The sequence below is a fragment of the Mchenga conophoros genome, linkage group LG3, assembly GCF_057382185.1.
Source record: "Mchenga conophoros isolate Kocher_MC1m ecotype Shallow Benthic linkage group LG3, M_conophoros_male_GT1.1, whole genome shotgun sequence".
Taxonomy (NCBI): domain Eukaryota; kingdom Metazoa; phylum Chordata; class Actinopteri; order Cichliformes; family Cichlidae; genus Mchenga; species Mchenga conophoros.
This window is the reverse complement of record NC_140528.1, coordinates 12,664,554-12,687,163: the sequence shown is the minus strand read 5'-3', so window position 1 is coordinate 12,687,163 and position 22,610 is coordinate 12,664,554. Positions and strand designations below refer to the sequence as shown.

At 43.2% G+C, this 22,610-nt stretch overlaps 2 protein-coding genes across 2 annotated transcripts in view; one reads left to right on the top strand and one right to left on the bottom strand.

Annotated features, from left to right (window-relative positions):
- Window positions 1–22,610, top strand: part of LOC146577283 (protein NLRC3-like) — a 682,649-nt gene that overhangs the window by 251,771 nt on the left and 408,268 nt on the right. The gene's annotated exons all lie outside the window — the stretch shown is intronic.
- The window catches only part of LOC146577293 (protein NLRC3-like), a gene marked incomplete at its 5' end in the record, with an annotated part of 140,589 nt that continues 133,468 nt past the window's right edge, over window positions 15,490–22,610 (bottom strand). Inside the window, one exon of the mRNA XM_085267649.1 lies at window positions 15,490–16,025. Coding sequence (XP_085123775.1) covers window positions 15,490–16,025 — 536 coding nt within the window. The remainder of the gene's footprint in view (window positions 16,026–22,610) is intronic.

Below are 22,610 nucleotides of genomic sequence, written 5' to 3'. Positions count from 1 at the left end.
GAAGAGCAGAGTAAGGAAGACACGATGTGTCTCTGCTTTCCTCCAGAACGTGTCTGAGTCTGATTTATTTCACACAAATAAATGCTATAAAACACTAAACATGAGCTTTCAATATACTGTTCAGCTGGTTCCTCATTCACATCAATTACATTTACTTATTTCACAACATCAGTGAAATATACTCTTTTTAACTGGTTCAGTTTCTCAAGTTCACACTTCTTTCCATAACAGCTACATCCTTTTATCATATCAATAAACACATCACATTGTCTTCTGCAGTGTCTTACTGGCTAAACAGTTCTATTCAATAACAGCATTGGTAAATACATTACATTTGTTCCCTCCAGTAATTTACTGGCAAAATCACTATTTAGTGCATCATGAAACACAGCTTGTTGAATCAACCCATGAATGCCTCTGTTAGCTACACAGAGTTGCTCAGAGTGCTTGTGTTACACTAGCTAATCTACTCAGTCACTTTAACAGAACTATTAACATTCACATCTCACAGAACTGATTTGATTGGAGCATTACAACACGTTTGCACAGAGCATAGGAGCGCACTGACTCTGCTTCACGAGCGCTCCACCTAACGAGCGGGCTCGCGGTGCGGTCGCGCGGGACACTCCTCTGGTTTTCTCCCGTGTTTACATATAAATAACTTTGGCGGACCGCCTTAACTCTCCCATTCACATTAACGTGGGTAACCATGGTGACAATAAACAACATTTTCGGTGCGAGCACCGTGTACCGACCTGTAAAAGCAGGTGAAGAGCAGAGTAAGGAAGACACGATGCGTCTCTGCTTTCCTCCAGAACGTGTCTGAGGAAGCAGCGGAAGGTGGGCTCCACTTACTGCTCCCCGAAACCCCGGAGCAAGCACCAAAGTTCCGCCCTCACTGCTTTCTAACATAAAATGAATCCCTGTTACATGGATTTTCTATCCTCTTAAAGAAACTGAAAATAAATACATATAGCAATGAAAAATGTCCCGTTACATGAGTGTTTTACACAAAATAATATTCATGTGGTCATTCCCTCACAGGGGTGCCACAACTACACTGCTGTTTTGACAGAGACACAGTGTGTTTATCTAACTTGGCTGAAGCCAAAGTTCTCCAGACAAATTCAGTCTGTTTCTGCCAAGTGTGAACTCACTGGATGAGCGCCAGATACACAGAATCAAAAAGGGATAAATTACTTTTCTTATGTCATGTTCCCGTCACAAACTGGCTCAAGGAGAGGGGAAGCAGGAGTCCACAGATGAAATGTTCCTATAAATAAAGTGGAATTTATTCAAACTTTACCAAAACTTCAACACATCAAATACAAGCAGTTCAGCAGGGAGTGGATGTGTGTTGCATGTGCCAGGTGGATGCAGAGAGAGGCCAGGGCCACGTTCAAACCTGAACACGCTGCACAGTGTTTTGTTCCATTTGTTAGGGATGAATGAAATGCTTCCTTGAAAGGATGTGTGCAGTCACCAGTGGGCGTGGAAGCATGTGCGCCCTCATTTGGTGGGTGTGCAAGAAAAGTCATCCTGTCACACAGCAATGCCTACATAAATCACACCACTCTGCTTAAAATAATAATGTTTAGTGAAGCAGGTGAAGCAAAGGGCTGCTTTTAATAGGCTGGGAGACCCAGGTGTGCTGCTTTAGCTGCTGAGCCTCTTATGACAGAACAGCGGAGAGTGGTAAGAAGGGAGGAGGGGGTCTGGCTGTGTTTGTGAACGATAGATGGTGTAACTCTGGGCATTTCTCTATCAAAGAGACGCTATGCTGTAAGGACATTGAGCTGCTAGCGGTTAGCATGAGACCGTACTATCTACCACGAGAGTTTACACACGTGATTATGATAGCTGTGTATGTCCCGCCCTCTGCTAACGCTGCAGCAGCCTGTGAGGTCCTGCACACTGTAACCAGCAGACTCCAAACACAGCACCCTCAGGCCCTTTTCCTGATCTCTGGGGACTTTAAAGATGATGTAACCATTTAATTATGGTTACATAATTAATTATGTAATTAATTATGCAAAATGCAAAACGCTCAGCTGTGTCTCCAATCAAAGCTCTGTAACTTCAGAGGTGATGTTCATATGTTGACTAATGGTTTTCTTTCATTTTTGATGTACTGCAGAATATTTGTATAAAATCCAGGCCAGGAAAATCTCCTTCATGTGTTTCTGTGTTTTGTCTTCAGCTACGTTGACACAAAGGCCTCTGCTGTGACGCTCACACCTTTGATAAAGTCTGGAGAGTGTCAGCTTCCTGTTTATAGATACAAAAATATGTAATGTTGTGAACTCTGGCCGCAGCGGCGCAAGAAAAAGGAGAATTACGGGAAGCACTCACAACAGGTAAAATCAAAATAACAAAGTAAAGTAGGATAAAATAAAAACCAACAAAAGAACAACACAATATACTTCCCCGTACTGTTACTGCTAACCTCTGTTAACCTAGTAACTCTTACCTTCTAACTGACAGCTGGTCAATAAACGAGCTCCATAAACGCTCCATATTCACCTTTACATGGAATATAAAGGGAAAAGAAGAAACACAGTGCTGTGTCAGCGTTAGACATATAGATATATCCTTGCTTTTAATACATTTGAAGGTGGGTGGGAGAGGTGCTTCTCCGCGTAGTCTACGGTCTCTTTGGGATCGCTAAAGCTTTTCCTCACATCACCATGGGTCACTAACAGCTTTGCAGGGTATAGCAGTCTGTACCTGACGCCGGTCATCCCACGTAGTCTTCCTCTCATATTTGCAAATGCGGCTCTGCGTTTCCAACAGAGGGAGGGAAATCTGGGAGGATGTTTATTTTAAAAACCCTTATACATCAGGTTCTTGTTCTCTGCAGCTTTCAGCAGAATTTCCTCACCAATGTGGTAGTAGTGCAATCTCAAGATGATGGGCCGAGGAAGATGACTTTGTTTGGGACGCTGGCGATTCACTCTATGTGCTCGATCGATGAGTGGCTTCTCCTCGAGAGATAGCGCCTCCGCCAACAGGTGTGAACCAACTCAGTCATCTTGGGTCCCTCTGTGCCTTCTGGTATTCCTGCAGTTCTTAAATTATTCCTCCTGGAGTGCCTCAAGAGCTCCACATCTCTCATCTAACTTCTTTACCTCCGCAGACAAACGCTCCACAGTGGCCTGGAGAGTGGCGATGGTGTCAGAGTGGTTCGAGGCACAGTCCTGCAGTTCAGTCAAAGTGTTATCATGCCTGGCCACGTCGCTTTTTATGTCCGAAATTGAGGGCTGGATGCTCTGGTTCAAGGATGATATCTCGCCTCCTATGGTGGTAGAAATCTCTAATATGCAAGTGTCCAGTGCTAGTTAGTTAGTTCTAGTGGTTAGTGGGGCTTTATTTGATGATTCTAGTGTGTGTTACATTGTTGTCATATTGTTGAGTCGCACCGGCATTGTTGTCGAACCGGCAACCTTCCGATTACAAGACGAGCTGCCAACTCTTGAGCCACGATCGGCCCACATATTGTTGTCTTTTGTTGCAGACACCAAGTGTTGAGATCCTGTCTCAACCTCCTACATTCTTCCAGCAGGTTACACATTATTTTTTGTATTTGGAATCAAATATATGTGTCAGTTGGGCCTAGTGCAGGGGTCAGCAACCTTTAACACCCAAAGAGCCTTTTGGACCCGGTTTCCACGCAAAGGGTCAGGGTTCGGGAAAACACTGGGAGCCGCAAATACTTTGTGACATCTAAAATGAAGATAACACTGTGTATATTGTTTTTACCTTTATGCTTTGTGTGAACAACTACAGTGTGTTGCTTATGAAATCCATGAAGTGCTACAGAGAAAATTACATTTGATTTATGTAATGAACACATTTTGAGCTCTTAAAGAAATATAACAAAGGAAAGCTGAACTACAATGATCCATGTAGCAAACACAAACTGTTATATCGCCTTTGGGCTTTTGGAGCCTTGACCTGACTTTTAAAAAAAGCGCGTTCATGCAAACATCGTCGGGTCTGCCGTGATATGTTTACAACGGGACTTCTGCTCCTGAACCTCTGCGCACAGCGTCTGCAGGTCGGGGCTGTACGAAGTCACTTTATCTCTACAGGACTGTAAGCTGTCGTCTGTGAGGCGTGAGCGTGTTTGTTTGAACACAGTTCACGGTGGAGAACAGCTGCTGACATAATGTGGATCCCAAGATCCATAACTGGCCTACCTGGGGCTGAAAGTCTCCATAAATGCAGGCGTTTCGGCGGCTACACCGGCTTCCACGAGTGTGACGCTTATTTTGAGAAAATAATAGAATATAAATGTATTTTTATATTTCAATATCACAATAATCTTCCAATGTAGAACTACAAGTTAAAAAAGAAGTAACATAAATCAAATCCACTTCAGCTAAATACTTCTCATTTATTTCCATCTTACATGCTGTGACTGCAGCCATTCCCACATCTCTGTGAATGGGACTCATGGACATGGATCAGTGGTTGTTGATCAATGGTCCTGAGAATCTGCATAATTAAGATGAAGGAACGGAGCTCCCAGCCCATCGTTCCTGCAGCTGCTTTCAGTCTTTATGCAAATGTCCTGTTTGTAAGACTGAAACCTGCAGCTGAGACTGAAGACGTCACCTGATGATGACGACACGTTTCTCCCACAAAACGCTGCGTCCAGATGAACAGAAGCAACAGACTCACTTTCCTGGATGATTGAGATGCATCAAGACTTCATTGTGTGTTACTTCTCATTCAGCACAGACACATTATTCCTGTTAGGTCATGTCAGCTGTCACTCAGTACAAGCACAACTGTGAACAACACAAACTTCTCTTCAATGTGTCACAGAAACACTAAGTGTGAGAGCCTGTATGACACACAGGACAGACTGTAAGCTCTGCTGGCTGCACAGCACTTTGTAGCAGTTTTCCAACATGTCCTCCACCCGTGATGTCAGTGGTGGGACCCCAGTCACAGCACTCAGCACCACCTCCTTTAAATGGATTTTATAGCAGTTCCTCCCGTTACTCGGTGCAACGCTTCTTAAATGTGTTTTTGCAGGATAAAACACAGCAGGTGGTGTAGAGAGGACGTCAGCTGACGGAGCAGAGGGAGGCAGACTGTGGATAAATGACAGAGTGAGAGGAGAGCAACCATGACAGAAGCACAGGTGTGGCAGATAGAAGTGGCTTTATAGACACTTATTGTCAGTCCTCGTGCATGCTGTGGAAATAAGTGTCTGTGTCATGAGGTGACATGTGAGCTTATCTTTGGTCAATAAAGCTGAACGACCAGTTTTCACTTTGCTTGTTACGCTTGTTTAGTGACGTCTGGGTTTCTGTGGAGCCCGAATTGTGATGAGTTCTGGTGAAATCATCTGAGATCATCTGAGCATCGGTGAAGAGTCAGCAGAGAAAGTGTGGGACAGAAGTTTGCTTTGGACACATGGACTGAAATCAAAAAGTAACAAACAGGATTTCCAATGGACAGTATGGAGAAGTGAAAGTACACAAAGGCTGTGCTGGAACACGTGTGTTACACTTTTTGACAGCTGAGAACAAAACACAATATTTTGCATCATCTCTGCAGTGTCTCTTCTTTCCTCTGCTGTTGTGCTTTTAGCTCCAAACTGTTTCAAATGGTTTGTCAGCAAGCTGACCTCTGACCTCTGCAGTACTAACTCCTGACCCGTACAAAGAGCGGGCGTTTCTGACCTTTGACCTGCAGCTGTATGTCTCTCAGTCTCAGTTCTTCTCTCCGTCACTGATGGAGCAGGTGTAGTTGCTGCTGACAGTCAGTCGTTTGTTTTCTCAGAGTGAGGCTGAAGTCTGAACTGTTCAGAGCATCAGGTCTCATCAACGTGCGCTGCTGTAACGCCGCTTTGTCCTCTGAGATCACCAGGTATGAAACCTGAGTGCTGACAGAGCAGCATGTTCCCCCTCATTCACCTCCACCACCACAGCCAAGGCATGCTGGGAAACTGAGGACACACAGACGGAGAACTGAAGTGTCTGCTGTGTGTTCATCTCAGAGTCCTCACAGGTGACACATTAGCTCCAGAACACCAAGCCAGGTGTTTGAAGCCTGACAGGGATTCTTCCCATCCAGAGGGAGGATTTAGCTGCACAACAATGAACATTAGTGTGTAGTTTAGAAACACAGACTGTGCCTGCACTGCATCTAGTGAAGAAAAGTGTTACTGCCAGAGAACGAGGCTCCTTTAAAGCAGCTGATATTAAGGTTGAAAAATCAACAATAAGCTGATGTAATCAACGTTTCACAAAATGGTCAGCAGCTAAAATCTGGAGCCGTTCTTTGGTGGTAATTAACAGTTTGTTCTTGTTAGCTAATTATGTCATTAAAGGTAGCAGCAGAAGCCTTGTGTTGAAAGCCCATTCACTCACACATTCACACAGTATGTGTGTGTCTGTGTTACACTGTGGACATCCCTTCTGTTGGAGCGCCATCTTGTGGCAGGTTTAAGAAATGTTCTTCTTGTAAATCCAAACTGATGCACCTCCATAGCAGACTGTGGAGGCTTTCAGTGACATGAAGACTTGATTTATACTGTCATATTCTCCTGTTACACAAAGCACAGCACGCTGAACATGGATGAACTGAAACTCCCAGCATCTGACTGAGGAAAAGCACAAACCATTCTCACACTGACTCCTGCTTGATTTTAGATTTGCTTTCAAATCCTCACACTTTCATATGAAGCACTAAATGGGCTCCAGACTGTTTATCTCAGCTTCCTGTCAAACACACTGCTGCTCACACCGAGGCTCAGTTTACTCCTCCAGCCTGGCTTAACCTGCTGTCTGTTAAAAACAGTCCCACACTCCTCTGTTTAATCCTTCTGATCAGACTCTTTGATTTTGTATTGTTTTTACCTGAAGTTGTGTTTTTGACATGGTTCTGTCTGTGAAATAAAGCTCACACACACACTGCTACAGTCCTTCATACACTTAGAAACGAAGCTGCTCCTTTCCTCAGTGCTGACACATAAAGAAGAGTTGCTTTTATATCCAACACGTCTCTGTTCCAGAAAACAGCTTCAGCAGCCTCTGAGTCTGAACTTGGAGTTGGTTATAAGCCACAGGCCTGTGTGCACAGCAATGAGGAAATATAATGCAGTAAGTGAAACATGGATGTGTGGAACAGATTATCCCAAAGGTTGATTCTGTTCATCTGGACGTTCTCAGTGAAACATTTGGTCTCTCGGTCAGGTGACTCCTTTAGTCTCAGCTGACTGCAGGTTTCCAAACCTTTGTCACTGGATCACTCACTTCATCTCCAACGTGTCCCTGACACAGACAGCTGGAGCCGTTACAGCAAAATCATTGATCATCGTTTTTAGAACATTAGCTGGTGTTGGTGGGCAGGCTAGCAGTGCTAATTGTTAGCACTAGTTCTGCTGCTCTCCCTTTGTCTCTGTTATTGTTGGTCTTTAGTGAACAATAGAAAGTGTCTTCATGAGACTGTTGCCTAATGTTCAAATCAGAGGTGTGGACTCGAGTCACATGACTTGGACTCGAGTCAGACTCGAGTCATTAATTTTATGACTTTAGACTTGACTTGAAAAAATGTTCTAAGACTTGTGACTTGACTTGGACTTTTACACCAATGACTTGGGACTTGAATTGGACTTGAACCGGTTTACTTGAAAAGACTTGATATTTTACCCCAAATATAAAATTTAACATGCATATTATATAGAGATTGAAAATGTGACGTCATTCACGGGTAGAACCGCAAAGGATTCTGGGAACTCGTGGCAAGCGGTACTAGCGCACGCAGGCTTTCAATTAAAATCAGTTATACAGCGATAAAAAGAAACACAAAAATGTCAAGAAGCTGTTGTATTATTAACTGCAATAGCCGGTCGCATGACAGCCACGGGAAGCCGACGGGTAAAGAGATCGGTTGTTATCGGATTACGTCGTTGAAGAGAAATTGTTCAAGCCATGTTTCCGAAGTAACAAAGAGGCGACGGGTGGCCTGGATTGCAGCCATTCAAAGATCAAATATAACGTCCCAGAACACTCCAGCTCACAGGTTAGTCTGCTCCAAGCATTTACACGAAGGTCAGTGTTTTTTAGTAGTTAATACGTCATTTTCATAACATAATTGGTGATATAGGTTACAAGCAAGTCTGGCGCTGAACAGAAATTGTCGCGCTATGCTCCTTTATTTATTGTGCATAAATAGTGAATTGTCCTGACACAATATTGCGTTTCGCTTCTGTTATTATGGTACATTGACAAAAACATATGCTTTTATTCACAGGATAAAACAGGTTTTTTGTATCACTAATTGCCCAGTACGATTACAGCATACAATATTGTTGTCACTGCTACATTTCTGTGATGCTACCAGAAATTATTTCCACTACTAATTAATTACCGTTGAGCTCAAAGGTCCTATTAATAAACGGTTAAGGAATGTATATTTATGACGACGATTTGTGAGACTGGTAAACTTATGATACGTACGATGGTCTTTACTTTCTACACGGTGCATTTCAAGGTCCTGTACCCATCCGTCGGTAAACTGTACCTGGGCTTGTTGTAGTGACCTGAAGTTACTAAACTTCATGAGTGTATGCGCTCACTCCAAGAACCGTATAATTATAAATATGCATATAAATATGCTACGATGAGATAGCTGACTTCATCTAACTAGCAAATGTTGTCCAGGCTACGTTGGTGATGCAGTTTTTTTTAATGTGTATGATATTTTTGTCATGCGATTTTAAAGCCGGTCCTACAACCGCATCCAAGAATAACATGCAGCTTATCTCAGAACTGTCGGTGAAAATTATTCTTGGAGCTAGGTTTAATTGAGCTGCATTTTAAAGAGGTGCAATTTCACAATTTGTGTATATTTTCTAAGTTCACTATTTTGTCATGTGTTGAGAAAAACACAGATTTTAAAATTACATGGTCTAATATTTACATTTAGCATATAACTGCAACATGCTTTTTTTCGTTTTTTTTTTTTTAAAGACTCGAAAGGACTTGAAATTCAAAGTTTCAGACTTGTGACTTGACTCGGACTTTTACACCAGTGACTTGAGACTCGACTCTGACTTGCCTGACATTACTTGAGACTTGACTTGAGACTTGAGGATAAAGACTTGAGACTTACTTGAGACTTGCAAAACAATGACTTGGTCCCACCTCTGGTTCAAATGTAGATAACACCACCTGCACCAACCTGTTACACAGCACAACCCTCTGGTGTAGCTTTGGCTGGAGCACATATTGGCAGCTCCAGTGACATCACCACTCCATGGTGACATCATCTCTACAGACTGTGGCTGTTACATATCCTCACCTGGTAATAATAAGACTGTCCTCAGCTGCACACAGCTCCAAGATGAACAAACTGAAGTAAATACAAATTAGAGTTACGATAGATTGAAATCTTGTAATCAGAGCTAATTCTTAGTGAAACTCTCACAACATCATATCCTGATCCTGGGTTAGTGTCTCGGTCTCAGATCACAACATCAGCACAGGCTTGGCTTGGGTGAGGTATTGAGTGGTTCTTGTCCATGACAGCTGCAGGTACAGTGCCATCAGCCATGCTGCACCACATGTCTGCCCAGGAACATTAGTGTGGCTGAGTCTCATGTAAACATTGTGCTAAAGTGGTGGGAAAGTGGCTGCAAGCTGGCTGCACTGTGTCCAATACTCTCAGTATGATATCCACAAACCTCTGAGTGTCACAGAGTGGGCCTGTGCTCAGCTCACTGTGCCCCATTCAATTCTACTTGCATAGTTTTACAAGTAAAATTAAATATACAAGTTGCTCAATGATAAGTTATTGTAGTAACAACTAAGTCCATGGTCATTATTTGTTAATAGTAGCTTAAAGCTTCTGCACCAATCATGGAGCAGCAGGTTTAGAGCATGTGGATCTACAAAAGTAAGTCCCAGTAAGATGGGCTGAGCCTTACATACTAGAAGAAACATGTCATTCCCAGCAGATGAAGCGCCCTTTAAAGCAGGATCTCACTTTAAACCTAAAGAACTTGCTATGAGCATGCAGTGCATTCATGGTTATTATTCATATGATTGTGGGGAGCTAATAAAGTGCAACTATCACATTACATTTTATTATTAAATTGTTGTTAACAATCCCTTCACTTCTGCTTATCTAATTCATGGTTGCAGGATGGCTGACAGCTTCCATTAGGCAGGAGGTAATGTCCATTCTGGCCACAGTGCAACCCACAATGTGTAACTGACACTATTATATTGCATTATGTCACATTGTTACATCTTTTTAATAAATGATGACAGTCAGCTGAATTTGCTGCCCCCTTGGTGGAGGACATCAGGATCAGCAGCTGCTGCTCCATCACAAACACCACAGAAGAAGAACAACACTGGATCAGATTATCTGGACGTGTTTGACAGGGACAGTGTTCATGTTCATGGACATCAGGACAAAAACAGACGATGGAAACCTGCCAGATTTGAGCTAAACTGCTCGTTTCCATGTGTAGTCCCTGGGAGGTCACATGACCAACAAAGACACACAAGCTGTGTCCCAAAACGTCGGCCGCATCCTCCGGAGGCCGCATTTGAAGGCCGATGACGTCACAGCCAGGCGACGAAGGCTGTCCCGATTCCTCGACTCCTTCAAATGCGTCCTTCATTCCCCCGAGTTTGAAGGATGGGTCGGGTGTGTCCTTCGTGGCCCACCATATCCCAGAATTCAATCTCTCTCTCCTCTTTCTTTCCCTCTCCTCTCTCCTCCACCTGTTACAGTGAGGGAACGTCCTCCATGATGGAGGAGCTGCTGGAAAGTGCTGAGAGCTTCCTCCAGAGTGAGACCTCTGTCACAGTTCAGAGGATCTATGAACTGATCGATCAGCCATCAGAGGAGTCGGATCAATGGAGCTGCTTCTGTTCCTGATGTCCCTGTTTGATCCTGGACCTGAACTCTCCCTGCAGAGGAGACACACACCTGCACTGTACTTGGTGACTTTAAATATGTTTTGCACATGGACTTAGCTACGATTGAGCATGCTATATTTGATGTGTTTTCTAAATGTATTTTTAGATTTGAGCCTTACTCTCAGAAAATTAACACCACTGAAGCTGAAACTGAGGCAATAAATGGCTCCTTTCCATGCAGAGGAGTAGCTGCTCTACTCTGACCACCTGCTCCTCCCCTTATATCTAAGGCAGAGGCCAGCCAACCTCTGGAGAATGCTGATTGACCCCTTTTACGGTGCTTTGGGTATCTGACTATGATGCCTCCTGGGTGTCCAGAGAGTTTTGGGGCATGAGGAGGCCCCAGGGAGGAAGCAGGATTTGCTGGAGTGATTATATGTCTCGGCTGGCCCGGGAACGCCTTGGTGTTAACCTGGAAATGCTGGAGGAGGTGGTCAGGGAGAGGGAAGTCCGGACTTCTCTGCTTAGGCTGCTTGCCCCACAACCCTGTGGGGTGCTGTGGGTGCAGGGGGCAGTGCCAGGGGAGGATGGCTAAGATGGTTGAACATCACTCTGTCACAGTCCTGGGTTGGTGACCCAGTGTTTTGTTTGTTTTAGATGTTATCATGGCTTTTTGACTGCTAGTGTTTTAGTCTGTGTTTAGTATTTTTTCTTCCTGGTTTGTGATTTCTTGTTCTCAGGTTTTGGTTCCTGAGCCTCTCAAGTCAAGTGTAGCTTTAGTTCTGTCTTCATGTTTTTTCTTGTTCCAGTCATTTCTCCGGTAACTCTTGTCACTGTGTCCTGTATCTAGTCCGTGCTTCTGTGCTCCTGCTTTTGTTTTTCCTTCGTTTCTTGAGTTTAGTTTCTAGTTTTCTGTTAATTTCCTATGAAAGTATTTCTAGCGAATGAAGCTACGCTTTAAGTTTCCATCTGTGAGCCCTTCATTTGGGTCCTTCCTGCATGTCACACAGCACATCATGACAAACTCAAAGAAACACTCAGTTTCCATCAGTCAGATTCTGCTGTGTCCTAATCTTAGAGTTTTGATAATGGTCTATCTGTGACATGTTTGCTGTTTTGTCTCCCTGCTTCCATTTAGGCTACAATTTACTAGCATAGCAGCTCTTTTCTGGTGCGTCACAAGTTGCCAACACTACCCATTTATAATTCCCTAATTGAAGCCAGAGCAGGTTAAATTCATGCTATATGTTACCATGGTAATTTACTGTTAAGTAAACCAACACACACATCTACACACACCGACTCAGAATGAAGAGAAACACACATATGAACACATCTGCACTCGTTGACTGAGTGAGAAATGACACACACACAAGTAAGTAAGTAAAATTTATTTATATCGCGCTTTTCACAGATAAAAATCACAAAGTGCTTTACAACACAGAAAATGGGAATATAAAAACAATATAACAGTAAATAAAACAACGTAAAACAATAAAACTATAAAAGCAGCTTAAGAAGAAATTAATCAAATGCTTTTCTAAATAAAAATGTCTTCAGCTGTTTCTTAAAAGAATCAATGGAGTCCGTGCAGCGAAGAGACCGTGGGAGAGAATTCCACAACCGTGGTGCCACCGTCTGAAAGGCCCGATCACCACGAGTTTTAAAACGAGTGCGCGGTACCACCAGCAGTCTCTGATCTAATGACCTTAAAGCCCGAGAAGATGTATGTGGTTTCAGCAGGTCAGATAAATATTGAGGAGCCTGACCATGCAGGCCCCTAAAGGTTAGAACTAAAATTTTAAAATGAAACCTAAAACTTACAGGCAACCAGTGAAGGGAGGCCAAGACTGGAGTGATATGCGATCTTCTCTTGGTGCCTGTTAAGAGACGTGCTGCAGCATTCTGCACAGTCTGAAGACGATTTAAGGCTGATTTGTTAAAACAAGTAAAAAGGCCATTACAATAGTCTAAACGAGAAGAAATAAAGCATGAATAATCATCTCAAGTTCAAGCTTTGATATCATTAGTCTGAGTTTAGAAATATTCTGTAAATGATAAAAACAGTTTCGGACCAGCTGCTCGAGCGACATCGAGCTGTCAAATATGACACCGAGGTTTCTAAGGCTTGATTTTACAGAAGGGTCTAAGAAGCTGATATGCTGTCTAATTTCTGGGACCATGTGGTCTGGAGCAATAATCAGAGTTTCTGTTTTATCAGAGTTTAGTTGGAGAAAATTGTCATTTAACCATAATTTGATTTCTGTCAGGCAATTACTTAAATTAGACAATTTATAAAACTCAGATATTTTGAAGGAACAGTATAGTTGGATGTCGTAAGCATAGAGATGATAGGAGATATATTTATAGCGCTTAATAATTTGGCCTAGGGGGAATACATAAAGTAAAAAGACAATTGGACCCAGGACAGATCCCTGAGGTACCCCACACGGCAAAACTGTTGATTCTGATGTGACATGATTCATGCAAACAGTAAAAGATCTCTCAGACAGATATGATATAAACCATTTTAAAACAACACCAGTAATCCCAAACAAGTTCTCAAGTCTGTTTATCATGATACTGTGATCTACAGTGTCAAAAGCAGAGCTGAGATCCAGCAGGACCAGCACTGTGTATTCTCCAGAGTCTGCTGCCATCAAGATATCACTAGATACTCTAAGTAAGGCCGTTTCAGTGGAATGCAATTTACGAAAACCAGACTGGAAAGTGTCCATAACAGCATTTTTATCCAGGAAATAGTTAAGTTGTTCTAGTACTACTTTTTCTAAAATTCTCCAGAGTCAACCCGTTCTCACCACCTCCTCCTCCTCCTCACACCACCTGCTACAGCTCTACTCTTCTATGACTACAGTCATCCACAGCACTGATGTGAGGTCACATGGTTCATATGTAAGGAGCACAGCTGACCTCAGGTCAGTTTAATGACTGTGAGCAGCAGCTGTGTTATTGTCACTGTGACAGGGAGACACTCTCAGACACAGCGCTCATGTCAGCTTGTTCTCATGCAGGAGGATCAGGAGCTCCATGTTTGTCTTTCTGTTTGAATCATGATGTGTTTGTGCCATCAGAGTCTGTCATGAGTACTCAGGGTTTCACAGCAGCTCTTCTGGATGCTGACGAGGACTCCAACCTCATGTTTCACCTCTCTGAGCTTCTGATGTCTGTGAACACTCGTGTTTCTTCTCTGGGCTCATCTGGACAAAAACACCTTTCTGTGTTTGGCTGCAGCCTCATTCTGACTGACAGGAAGTGTGTTATCCATGAGCTGCACTTCTGTGAGGAAGTTTCCTGCTGTGTTTCCTGTCTGTGGACAAACACGAGTGTTCCAGCTGAGGACTTGGTTCCTTCCACCTGTCCATACAGGACATCACGCTGTCTGCAGCTCTGTAAATGCAGCTCCAGGTCCTTCCACGTGCTGCTCTGTATTTGTGCAGTTTGTAGTGTGTCCTGGGAAACGTAGCACACATGGTGTTCTTCTGCTGTTTCCTCCTTTCACTGAGTGTGAAACACTGACGCTGTGCTGTTGTTCACAGAGGGGAGCTGATTCTAGCTGCAGCTGGACTCTGTCATCTAACTGAATGTGTTGGTGCTGATCACGGGGCTCTGAGGGGGGAGCAGCAGGAGGACTCTGGATGCTGACGTCAGTGTATCTGTGGAAGCTCCCACAGCGTGTCTGTCATTCAATATTGTGCTGTATATTGTATCTATGCAAAGATGAACAGACTGTGTGTTCACTGGTCTCTGTGCTGCAGCTCTGATGTCATCATCACTCCCTCCTCCACCCTCAGCAGTCCCAGCATGCTGCTGTGGTGCACCCCACCCTCACTCTACACCTGAGCCACAGACCACACCCTCCACCTCAATATACACCACAGTTTTCTCTGCTGTGGAAATGAGATCAGGAGGAAATCATCATTATTATTATTTAATAAACGCTCACATTAATGTGGGCTTATTTGTTTCATATTAGTAACATTAGTTGAGTGTTTTTAGTATAAAATGGTCAAAGTCCCTCTTTTTGCTCCTCCCCTCACCTGTGGATGGGCGGTGCTGTTACCGTGGTGACAGCTTGGATGTGTTTCAGTCCTGCCTGGTTATCACTGCAGGAATCTTTCACATTTATTACAGGTAATAACTCTGATTTTTCTGTGTATTATGAACCAAATGTATCCTGATACACACAGAGATGGATGAGCAGAGGTTTTTTTGCAGTTTATGTAGTTACTATGGACTTAATGCATACATATTATTAAAATTAGGGCTATAACAGTTGTATTGATGTATAGCAACTTGAAATGCTCCCACAAATGGCTCCACAGCATGTAAAAATATAACAAAAGCTCTGGCGGACTTGGTTCTGTGGTCAGTCTTAAAGGGTGAAGTTAAACTCTGTAATCTTCACTGTGTCACAGAGTTCAGTGAGTCCCGTTATTCACAGTATCAATCAGATCATCAGAGAACAGCTGATCAGCAATCAGTGGTGCCAACAGCGCCTCCTGTGGTGAGAGGATGCAATAATGCAATGTAGCATTTTTCCACTCAACACTTGCAGTCATGGAAACTGTCTGTTGGATCAGCACAGGGACACTGAGGAACCAAAATTAAACCAAAACCCAGGATAAAGAGTTTGAGTGAATGTGGTGTTGAAGGTGTGGAGGTGGATCAGAGTGTCAGAGGAGACTCTGTAGAAGGACAGAGTGCCAGCAGGACAGTCCACATACACTGCTGCTCTGTTAGAGACCGAGGAGGAGGAGGAGGAGGAGGAGATGGATGTTACTCTGTTATTGTGACAGACATAACGAGGACCATCATGAGAGCAGTACAGACTCCAGGACTGATCATTGCATCCAAACACACAGTCATCACTGCCTCCTTTCCTTCTGATGCTTCTGTAACTCACTGATATATTAACGTCTCCTCTCCACTCGACCTCCCAGTAACAGCGACCAGTCAGACCATTTCTACACAGCAGCTGTTTACAAACATCAAATCTGTCTGGATGATCAGGATATGACTGAACCTCCTCCACATGTGTCACCTTCCTGTTGTTGTCAGACAGTTGGAGCTCTGTGTTCACTGTGTTTGTGTCGATTGTGAGTTGACAGGAATCTGATGGAGAGAACAAACACAATCCAGCTGCAGTTATTGATCCATCATCTGTTCATTGATTGACACTTTGATGATGACTCCTGACATGATGAAGATGGTTGAATGTGTGCTGCTTTGTTTTCATGAATCCCATTAAAAACACACTTACACTTCCTCAGACCTGGTCTCAACCATCGGACTCCAGCAGGCTCCACCCTGAAAGGAGGAGGGGGGGTCAGAGCAGCACAGTCAGCATGCACACATGGACATTACATGGCTCTCACACACACACTGTTACACACTGAGCTCAAAGCTCGGCTCCACTGTTTTATTCAAAGAAATCTACATTTATTTATCAGCACATTTAAAAACAGCTTGAGCCAAAGTGCTGCACAGAGTAGAGAGAAAATAGGAAACATACACAGTAATGACTATAAAGACTGGTCAGGATTGAAAGCTACAGAGTACAAATGTGTTTCCAACCGGCTTTTAAAAATGTCCAGTGTTGGTGACGACCTGATGTGAAGGGCGACTGTTCCAGAGTTTGGCTGCAGCCATCGATAAAGCTCACCTCTGTTTTTACGTCTAGTTCTGGTCAGAAGCTGCTTATCTGCAGACCTGAGGGCTCCACTTGGATTCTTTTGTTAAAGAGAGATAAGATGGAGCCAATCCATTCACAGATTTAAAGACAACCAGATCTGGAAGTGGATTCTACCACGTACTGGTAACCAGTGGAAAAAGCTGGTGATGGGTCGTCTAGCACAGACCCACCGCTGGAACCAGACAATTGATGAGGGAGAGAACTGTGACAGCGCCGTTCCTTCACTTGACCTCAGTCGCTCTCGTCTGCTCCCTCGTAACACTGCTCTTTATTGAGCTTCCATGAATATGCACAAGTTCATTATGACGTCTTACACAGGTATGAACAAAGAGTACCAGTCTGTGCATAGTGTGTGTGTGTGTGTGTGTGTGTGTCTGTGTGTGTGTGTGTGTGTGTGTGTCTGTGTGTGTGTGTGTGTGTGTGTGTGTGTGTGTGTCTGTGTGTGTCTGTGTGTGTGTGTGTGTGTGTGTGTGTTGCTGCCCAGCGGGACGTTATACGTATATAGATTTATACACACGTCAGTGGGATTTAAAGTTATTTTTCCACAGAGAGAGATCTCATATTAACTCTCACAGTGATGCGTAGGCGGCGGGATAAAAGAAAAGTCATGAACTCAATGCAGCCCAATTTAGTCTGCAGTCACATAGCGACACCTGTTCATCGGCAACAACAGTCCCCGGTAACCCGGACTAATTATAGGGTCGCACCGTAATTTGTGGCTCGATGTTTTTATTTGCATCACTGCGTTTGCATTGCAGCAAACATGAACATTACATATATTTCAATATAATGTAAAAGCAGTCAAAACAACTAACATCAGAAACAGCTGATGTTATTTGTTATATGTCACGGTGTCATTTCCGCTTCTTTCTCCTGTAACAACAGCCCGGCACCGTGAGCAGTCGCCTTTTTTGCGCTCGCTATCCCTGCACTTTCTACCATCTGCAAACGCCACGGTGTTCGTGTCGTCATGAAAGACATGAACATCGAGCGTAAAAACAAAGGAGACTGCTACCGGCTTTTTATCTGCCGATCGCTGTGCTACGGTTGCAAGAAAAAGAAGCAGAAATGACGTTCTCTACGCGTTGAGACGTTCCCCGTCCGTCGGCTAAACGCTTGATTGAAACTTCAATGCGACAGTGACACCAAGTAGAATAATAAATGTCACATAGCCCCAAACATGTCTTTTTCAAAGCCTGCGGTGAAGAGAAATAGAATAGAATAGAATTCAACTTTATTGTCATTGCACATGCACAGGTAGAGGGCAACGAAATGCAGTTTGCATCCATCCAGAAGTGCTTTAGTGATATAGATATATTACAATATATATTAGCAATAATATAGATATGTGAGTATATTACAGAAATGGGTCTATTATGGTATGTTATAATGTAGGCCCATCTATCTTCCACGGGAGTTCACTGTTGTGGTAATAACAACTGTTTACATACCGCCAGATGCAAATACTAACGTGGCACTAGCGCTTTTGCACACGAACATCAACAATAAACTCAATAAATATCCTGACGCAGTGCACATTATAGCGGGTGATTTTAATCAGGTGGATTTAAAAACAGCTATCCCTAATTTCCACCAGCATGTGAAGTGTGCCACGAGAGGGGCTAACACCTTAGATAAAGTCTATTCGAACATCAAGAAGGGCTACAGGGCAAGACCCTTACCACATCTGGGCCAATCTGACCATTTATCCCTGCTCCTAATTCCTGCATATGCCCCAATCAGGAAAACTGCGTCGACCATCACTAAAACTATAACAACATGGCCAGAGGGCGCTTCTCAACAGCTACAGGACTGCTTTGACAGAACCAACTGGAATATCTTCCAACATCAAGACCTGGAAATGTTCACAAACAGTGTCCTCTGTTACATCAAACACTGTATAGACACTGTCACAGTAGACAAGCAGATCCGGGTTTAGACCAACCAAAAGCCATGGATGACCCGGGAAGTCCAGCAGCTGTTAAAAGAGAGGAACAGCGCCTTCAGGTCCGGAAGCAGGGAGAGCTACAGCAGGGCTAGAGCCAACCTGAAAAAAGGCATTAAGAAGGCCAAGGCGGACTATAGGAAGAAGATCGAGAACCACCTGGAGAGTAAGAACAGCCGGCTGGTGTGGCAGGGTGTCCAGCAGCTGACAAACTACAAGTCCAAATCAGGTATGGCTGAAGGTGACCCAGCATTGGCGGAGGAGCTGAACATCTTCTTCACACGCTTTGAGGTCACTGCACCCTATGCCTCAGAGGAACAGCTACACCATACAGCCCACAGCAGCAGTACCATCATCACTCTGGAGGAGCATGAAGTGAGGCACACCCTGCGGGCTGTTAACCCGAGGAAGGCAGCCGGCCCAGATGGCGTACCAGGACGTGTGCTGAGAGACTGCGCAGACCAGCTTGCCTATATTTTCACCAGGATTTTTAACCAATCCCTTGAACAGTCAAACGTCCCACCCTGCCTCAAGACCTCCACCATAATACCCTTGCCCAAGAAATCTCATATCTCTAGCCTAAATGACTATAGACCAGTGGCACTAACCCCGGTGGTGATGAAGTGCTTTGAGAAACTTGTGCGTTACCACATCACAGCAGCCCTACCCAGCAGCCTTGACCCACACCAGTTTGCCTACAGAGCAAACCGATCGACAGAGGACGCCATAGCAACAGCACTCAATGTAGCATTAACACATCTGGAGAGGCAAGGAAGCTATGTGTGTATGCTCTTTGTGGATTATAGCTCGGCATTTAATACCATTCTTCCATACAAACTGGACGCCAAGCTAAAAGACCTAGGGCTTCTGTGGAGCAGGGAAATTATTTTACTGCTATTGTTAAATAATTGTCATCATTACCATTGCATTAATAATATAATCTGGAGTTTATATTGCATTCAGATGTTTAAACAGTGTGTGTCTTTCAGAGAGACTAAGTTGCAGGCTGACAGGAAGTTGCAGGTTTGCAGAGTGTGCCTTTTGCAGAACTGAAACCGAAAGCAGAGTCTAAGTGTAGGTTATTTTGAGGAGCATTTGAGGACGAGACACAGACAGTTAAGAGGTGACACAAAGAGCATGTGAGGTCAACACATACACACATATTAGTTAGACTTATTTAGAGGAGAGATCAGTTATGTCTAGACAAGAAAGAGGAACAATTCACTTTGAGACAAGAGCGGAAAGTACCAAGCCATGAAAATAGAAGATGATTTTCTGGGTGAAAAGTCATGATGATGTTGATCTGATCTATGTATAAAATGTACCGGTGACGCATGAAGGGGCGTCAGTAAACAAACCCTGATGCTATAAAATATCTGTTCATGCTTTGATTAAGTCGAGGACTACTGGCTGTCTGCGTACAGAGTGTCTTCCCACACGTGTGTTCATTAAAATCATTGTTTGACCAAAGAGCTTCTGGACCAAGAGTGGTTTGTACTCTCCCTCCTCAATTTTGAACCTTAACATTTGGGGGCTTCGTCCGGTGGTTGAGGAGGGAGGATTGGAGGTTTAGATGGAGAAATTTGGTGGTCTCTGAGGTGGTCTGACGGGCAGACATGAATTCCAGTGGTCGAAGTGAGTGGGCATAAGCCGGCTTATCCAAAAGGTAAGGCACTACCTGTTGAATTATTTCCAAAGTGTGCCAAATTGGACATGATAAAATTTAAGTCTACTCACTGAAGTTACTGGTGGATGTCTGTTTTGATTTTGATGAAAATCTCATGAGTTGATGCAGTTAGAGTTCTGCTAAGAAGAAATGAAAGTAGTTAAGAGTCTGATAAGAAAAGTTTAAATACTGGGTTGAAGTCCCAAAGAAATTGAGTTCGAGTCTCAAGTAGTTTGGTAGGGAATTGGTTATTGTGTTGGTTAGAGTCCAAATTTGGTCATAAGAGTGGACCTGAGCGGTCAGTTTGTGAGTTGGAGTCTCCATTGACCACTAGGTTGCACCTGCCTCAGTTATACACTTGTTTCGGGTGTTGATTGTTGTTTCAAAGTATTATAAATTATTTTAGAACGGAACCGTGGGGGTTCTAGGAAGCGCAGAGCCCGGAGGTTATGCTCCCTCCTTGTCGTGGACGCGCGACATTGACCTGTCGGCGAACAGGGTTAGTTCAGTTTGGCTTAACTGTGGGGTACAGGGCATCCTGGAATTAAGCTAGGAGTTAGAGTCTCCTTACCGTTTGGAACGGTACCTGCGCTTTTTTGGTCAGAAGAAGTTGGACTTCGGGAGTGTAACTTTAACCTAAAACTTCAAAGTTTGGGTTGGTTGACGCTTTTAAATTGAGTTAGGGATTTTAGAAATGAGGCCAGAAACAGTTAAAGTCTTGATACTGGTTAATTGGTCGCAAAAAACTCAGGGAGTTTATCCGCTGGGCGGTTATTTTAAATTTGTCTAAAATTGTGTAGGCGCTAAAGCTGACAGATCTGACAGTGGTTGTAAATATAAGACGTCGTTGTAATATAGAATAAGAAAATTTGGTGTGAGAGATCTCTGTGTGTCGAGTCAGTAATGCACTGACTGCCTGCTGCTATTTTTAGATGTGTGTGTGTGAGTGTGAAAATGCAAGGCAAGGCAAGGCAAGGCAAGTTTATTTGTATAGCACAATTGAACAATAAGGTGATTGAAAGTGCTTTACAGAGACATTAGAAACAAGAACAAATAAAAAGCATGATTTAAAATTGATTAAAACAAGCAAATAAACTAACTAACTAATTAACAAACAAACAAACAAACAAACAAACAATCAAAACAGTATATAAAATCAAAACAGATAAAATCAGAACATGCTTACTAATGCAAATTAGTAAGCAGTGAACTGTTTAAGCCACAGTTGGTTTTACAAATACTGCTGCAAACATTGTTGAGTGTGTGTTTAAAATGCCATTTATGTTTATTAGAGGACTATAAATAAAGTTTTGAGTTGCCGTAGGGGATGTATAGTAATTGACTGAAGTTGGATGTAGATATATAAATATATTGAGTGCACTGTGTATACTTAAGATTAACATATTACTTTCAGTAGTAACTTCTCTCCAGCAATAGTTGCTGGTGTGTTTTATTTTTTCAATTTCTTGTGTGAATGCGGTGACTAGAAGGTTTTGAATGATGAATAAAGGTGTGAGAGGTATTTCTTTGGTGATGTAAAGTAGGATGTTTTAAAGTTTGAAAGTGTTTTTAATTTAAGAGATGCATGAGTGATGTTATAAGAGTTTAGTTTATTTAAAAGGTGTGTGTGTGAGAGGATTATGAAATCATTGTGTGAATGATGCTACATTTTAGATCAAAAGTTAGTAGAATTACAGAGGGTTTGTAGATTGTAAATACAAAATAAGTTTGATTAGCCTGGAGAAACAGCAGAGCAGCTGCATGCTGTGTGTGTGTAACAGGAAATGGTGTGGGTGACAGGAAGTTTGCATGCCCATATAAGGTGACGAGTGAGCACCCAGAGAGAGAAACAGATGAGCTAAACTCTAGGCAGATTAAGAATGGAGGTTTTGAGAAAAGAAATGAAAAGGATAGTAATCGTATGCTTTAGTGTGTTAATACAGGTTCCAGATAAATGAAGGTGGACTTCTCTCAACCTGGAATTTTGAGTACGGCGCCAAAACCACTAGAGTAGCATAATTGGGAGAAAACAGGCCAGATTTTGGCTTAAAATTTTACAGCTTGACCTCGCACTTGTCCCCATCCTGAGAAGAAGCTCAAAGGACAGTTAATCTCCTGATGAAGACCGACAGAACATCGTGGACTTGAGAAGAATTAATAGCAGGCAAAAGACAGTGCAACGGAAACCACACTGACGACACCAGCAGCAGCATGTAAGGAACCACGAGGTGGAAACATGTACTGTAAATTACAGGCTGGGCAGTTGAACAGTGGGATAATGAACGGTGGTAAAGCACTGGACACTGATTGTCAGATTTGCCATGCTTGGAGTAATCTTGAAAGAGATGACTGAGAGGATCAACAGGAAAGAAGAAACCACGTGATGAAACATGC